This window comes from Xenopus laevis, chromosome 4L (assembly GCF_017654675.1).
Source record: "Xenopus laevis strain J_2021 chromosome 4L, Xenopus_laevis_v10.1, whole genome shotgun sequence".
Lineage (NCBI taxonomy): Eukaryota > Metazoa > Chordata > Amphibia > Anura > Pipidae > Xenopus > Xenopus laevis.
In genome coordinates, this window is record NC_054377.1 from 43,998,258 (window position 1) to 44,003,325 (window position 5,068).

General features: G+C 39.5%; 1 protein-coding gene across 1 annotated transcript; it reads right to left on the minus strand.

Moving 5' to 3' along the window:
* Positions 1-2,216: 2,216 nt before the first annotated feature.
* On the minus strand, positions 2,217-4,707 carry mt4.L (metallothionein 4 L homeolog). The gene is given in 3 exon segments (NM_001087573.1): positions 2,217-2,835; positions 3,202-3,267; positions 4,654-4,707. Coding segments are annotated over 3 exon segments (189 nt in total). The 5' UTR covers positions 4,685-4,707; the 3' UTR covers positions 2,217-2,743.
* Positions 4,708-5,068: the final 361 nt, after the last annotated feature.

Here is a 5,068-nt window from a genome sequence, read left to right on the forward strand (position 1 = left end):
TACACATCTATACCCTACATCCAAGGTTTACATGCTATGGAAATTTTGTCGCAACAAGGTAACCTATATAGTGCCAAAGAGATTTCTTTTTTCCTGGAGATATTAAGCTTTATTCTACAGAGAAACTATTTCAGATTTCTGGAACAATTCTACTTGCAACTCCGGGGGACGGCCATGGGATCCAACATGGCCCGGCATATGCCAACTCATTCATGAGTTAGTTTGAGGAGGGACACGTCTATACCGATGGACTGTTTGCCAGCCATTGTTTGGCTTGGTGGCTGTACATCGATGACGTGTTCCTCCTATGGCGGGGTGACTTGGCTTCCTTGCACACCTTCCGGGATGCAATCAATGAAGCCAGAAACGGAACTAGACGGGGGCAGGCCCTTGCGCAGGACATGCAGCCAGGCCCCCCGCCCCCCTCTGTACACCCGGAACTGGCCGGGAATATGCGGCGCGCGGACTGCCGGGGGGCCCTGAGGGGGTGCGGGCCCTGGCCCGCTCGCACCCCCTGCTCCCCCGGTAGTTCCGCCCCTGAATGAAGCCCATGATGATATAAAATTTACCATGAATACTAGTCTCCAGGAAATATCTTTTTTAGGTGGCACAAGATAGGTTTGCAACTAAAATATTCACCAAACCAACAGATCGTAACCAGTTACTATCATACAGAAGCTTTCATCCAGCAGCGGTGAAGAAATCGATTCCCACTAGCCAATTTACTAGGGTACATCGGATTACCAATGAGCCAGCCCAATTGGAACAGGATCTAGATAAAATGAGAGGCAAATTATCAGATAGAGGTTACCCACAAGAAATTTTGGATTCTAGCCTAACCAAAGCCAGAGAAGATGTGAGGAGAACAACTAATAGAAACAAAACTGGAGACAGGCAGCGCTTGGTTTTTGTTGGGCAATACAATCACAAAGTGATAACTTTCGACACATTTTATGCAAGCATTGGCATCTGTTGAGCAATGCTTATCCCACAATTTCAGAATTTGAACAAAAGCCTATGATGTTGTTCAAAAAGGGTTGTATTATAAGCACAAAAGTTACACAGGCAGAAAAAACACCTTCACCCAGACAATACACCTTTATGGGGCCCCCAAAGATGGGTATGTTTTGATGTAGGGGATGTGCACAATACCGGTTTGTTCTAACTGGAGCTACCTTTACTAATCCAACAACCAAGAACCAACAGGGAATATAAAATTGGGGTCATTATAGCTGTGATACTAGTTGTGCAGTGTACAGGTTAGTCTGCCCTTGTAATCTTGTATATGTGGGTGAAACCACTCAAAAAGTAAGGGATAGACTTTCACAACATAGATCCACGGTCAATACTCGCAACAGTGTTCTGCCAGTCTCTAAACATTGTATTGAAAAGGGACACACAGCGGAGTATTTCAAATTTAGAGGAAGTATACAAATGGGGAAACGATTATGTATGGACCTGCATTGTTGCTGATAGGGAATATCCTCTGGATGTATACCTAGATATTGAGTTTTTTATTTGTTGGAAGTTGTGCTCGCCCCTTAATTATATGTGGGGTAATTTTAGGTTTTGATTAGATGCTTTTCCACTCATTTATAAACTGATAGTATAGGGGTAGATGTATTAACTATGGGGGATCCCTGAAACAGAATTAGCATTAAAGATTACTGATATGGCTAACGTGGTTATGAATATCTATTGATTTTAAAGTATTTTTACTATTTCCATATTCACTTATTTAATATGAATTTATGATATTATGATATTACATTAGCACATGTCACTTTGATATTATATATATATTCAAAGATATCCTTAACTTTTATTATATTTAACTGCACTATAATTTGATGATGCATATGGTGCACCAATCACTTTAATGCTATTTCACAAATGTGTGAACACTTATGGTAATTGTTTGATTGGCTATATATAGTACACTAATTGAGAGGTGTGGTTGCCTTGAGAAAGGTCCCAATAGGCACTGAAACGTCATGTTGGCTGTATACGCTTTTCTCTATACACGTTATTGATTTTTCAAGTTTACCCTGTGTTTTGCTGGTTTCTTTCCATGGACATATATATATATATATATATATATATATATATATATATATATATATATATATATAGACGGCCATCACATTTTTTAATTGTTTCCTAGAAGACCCCTAGCCAGTGAAAGCAATGTCCTACCATTAAAATAGACACATAAAGAATCTTAAATCATTTTTTTTTTATTGCAACAAGCTTAACAAAGAAATATAGAGGTATCAAAGCAAACATTTTGGAATTTTGGAATTTCCACCTCCAGGGGAAATTGCGGGCGCGCAAAAAAATCTTGGTGCATAAAATCGTGGATGACCTGTGATTTTGTGTGCGTCACCTGTATGCCCCTCCCCCCCACAGGGTTGTTTTCTCTGTAGCAATGCCATTGATTTGTATAATGAGAAACTGATATTTGCCGGTTTCTACTGCTGTTGGCAGAAATTTTAGCAGCAGTTCCTGGAATCTCCAAGACAACAATTAATCATTTACCCCAAATGTCACCCAAAGTGAATTTCACAGTTAGTCCTCTGCCCACTGCTCTGGGTCTGCTTTGAGAGGAGACAGCCCCAGAATGGAATCTATGCAACATTTTATTACATTTAAAAGTACTGCAGTTATAAAACAATTGCTAAAACACATGTGAGTAAGTAAATGAAGGTGCCATAAAGATGTCCCATTGCAGACGTAGAGCCCTTCAGTTACAGCAGCTGCACTTCTTGCTTCCCTTTTCACAGTGGCAGCCCTGGCTGCATTTGCTGCATTCAGCTGGACAGCAGGAACAGCAGCCTGTGTGGGAAGAGGGAAAACAATGGGCAGGGTTAAAGCAAGGCCGAGCAGTCACAAACATGTTACATAAGCAAAAAAACTGTTTGTTTTTTACTAAACTTCCATACAAATCAGAAATCTCTACAGACAATAAGTTACAGGTAATATACAACTATGCTCAGCATAGATATAATTGCATTAAATTGCAATCCGAATTATTTGAAAATAAAAAAGAGATTAATAATCTGATTAAAAAATATTGATTGAACACTTATGGTTTGGTGAGGATTATGTGAGTTTGGATGACTAACACAAACCCCAATTCTGTATTCAGATCTATTATTTCCATGTTAAGTATTCAACTCATTTCCAATAAACAGCACTTACTTTTCTTGCATGATGTGCACTTGCAATTGCTGCAACTGCAGGTAGTACCACAGGAGCAAGAAGCACCTTGAAGAGAAGAAAGAATGTTACAGTATATGGAACCCACACATGGTCAAAGACATTTATAACATTCACTGTGACATCTGCATTTACATCCTGGAAATAATACATTGCTTCCAATCTAATGCTAATATTTCATTACAAACTGCTGTACTGCAAATGCAGAGATTGTGTCCCCAGAAAAGTTAATGTAAACAATCACTTTACTTCTCCTTTAATGTTATTAACAGCAGAACACTATGCCTGCCTCCCTGTGCCGCCTGGTATTGTTTTGTGGCAGCCAAGGGAGTGGAGCAACAGGCTAAGATCATACAGATATGGCCATTGCCTCCCTTTGACACTTTCATCCCTGCACTCCTGTGGCATGGAGTATTGAAAACATTGATGAAACTCCAAAAGGCATTACTTTAGGCATAGTTATGAAAGGGTAAATCACTGTGAACTCAGTTCTTACTCTTTGATAAATATGCCCCTAAAATAGCTGTAGAGAGTATAAGGGCAGAGACACACGCTGCTATTTCGGGATATTAGTTGCCCAGTAACAAATTGTTCGGCGACTAATCTCCCAGAACTGCATTCCCGCCGGCTAGAAGGATGGCACACAGCTTGCTTTTTGCTTTCCGAAGTCGCACGAAGTTTCATCGTGAGGCAACTTTGGAAAACGAAGCGTTTTGAGTACCATCCTGCCGGCGGTTTACATTCTAGCCGGCAGGAAGGCAGCTATGAGAGATTAGTCACCAGAAGAAGAAACAATTTATCGTTGGGCGACTAATCTCCCGAAATAGCAGCGTGTGTATCTGCCCTAAAGAAAATAGAGAATGGGGAGTTTTCTTCTGTTCCACATTAGAGAGTTCTGTTTTCACTCTTTGATAAATCAGATATTTTCAGTATATAGGTATGGGACCTATTATCCAGAATGCTCAGGACCTGGGGTTTTCCAGATAAGGGGTCATTCTATAATTTGAATCACCATACTTTAAATCTACTAAAAATATTTCAACATTAATTAAACCCAATACAATTGTTTGCTTCCAATAATGACTGATTATATCTTAATTAGGGACAAGTAAAAGATAATTTTATTTTTACATAGAAAAGGGAAATAATTATTAAAAATAGGAATTATTTGATTAAAATTGTTTCTATGGCATATTTACAGGTAACACATCCCATACATCAGGAATATCCAGCCTACAGCCCTGTGATTTTTCTAGTACAAATGTAATAAAACATATTTAACCTAAGAAGACTTATCTTGAAACATGTACTTAATGTGAAGCACTGCGTGACTGTATAAATAAATCTAATATTGATGTATGGCACAGTCAGGTGTCTTAGCAAATACAGCTATAACCTTATTTTGTTTAGTAATCCTCCCCTATATGCTCTTACCTGTTTCGCATTTGCAGTCCTGAGGGTCCATGTTATGTCTAGTTGGTGTTTCTCTGATGTTCTGGGAATCTGTATGAAGTTTAGGGCTCGGGAGCTAGTTTATATACACAATGTGAGACTGAGTGCAAGATAATGACGTGTGCAAACACACCCCTGCACCACGTGTGCACAATCACAGCATAAACAGGACTGAGTGAAAAACGGATGCCTGGGGTTACCCACTGTAACTGCTGTGTCATTCTAAGTGTGAATCAGCAGACTGATAGTCTAGTGACAGTCAAGAGGAGTTCTGATATGAGATTTCTTAGCCACACAGCCAGCTCACATGCACATGCAATTCATAAACCTACATGTGCCTGTACATGCTCCTTCCAACTAACAAACCCATTTTCAGAAATGTTGGAACTCTTTAAAA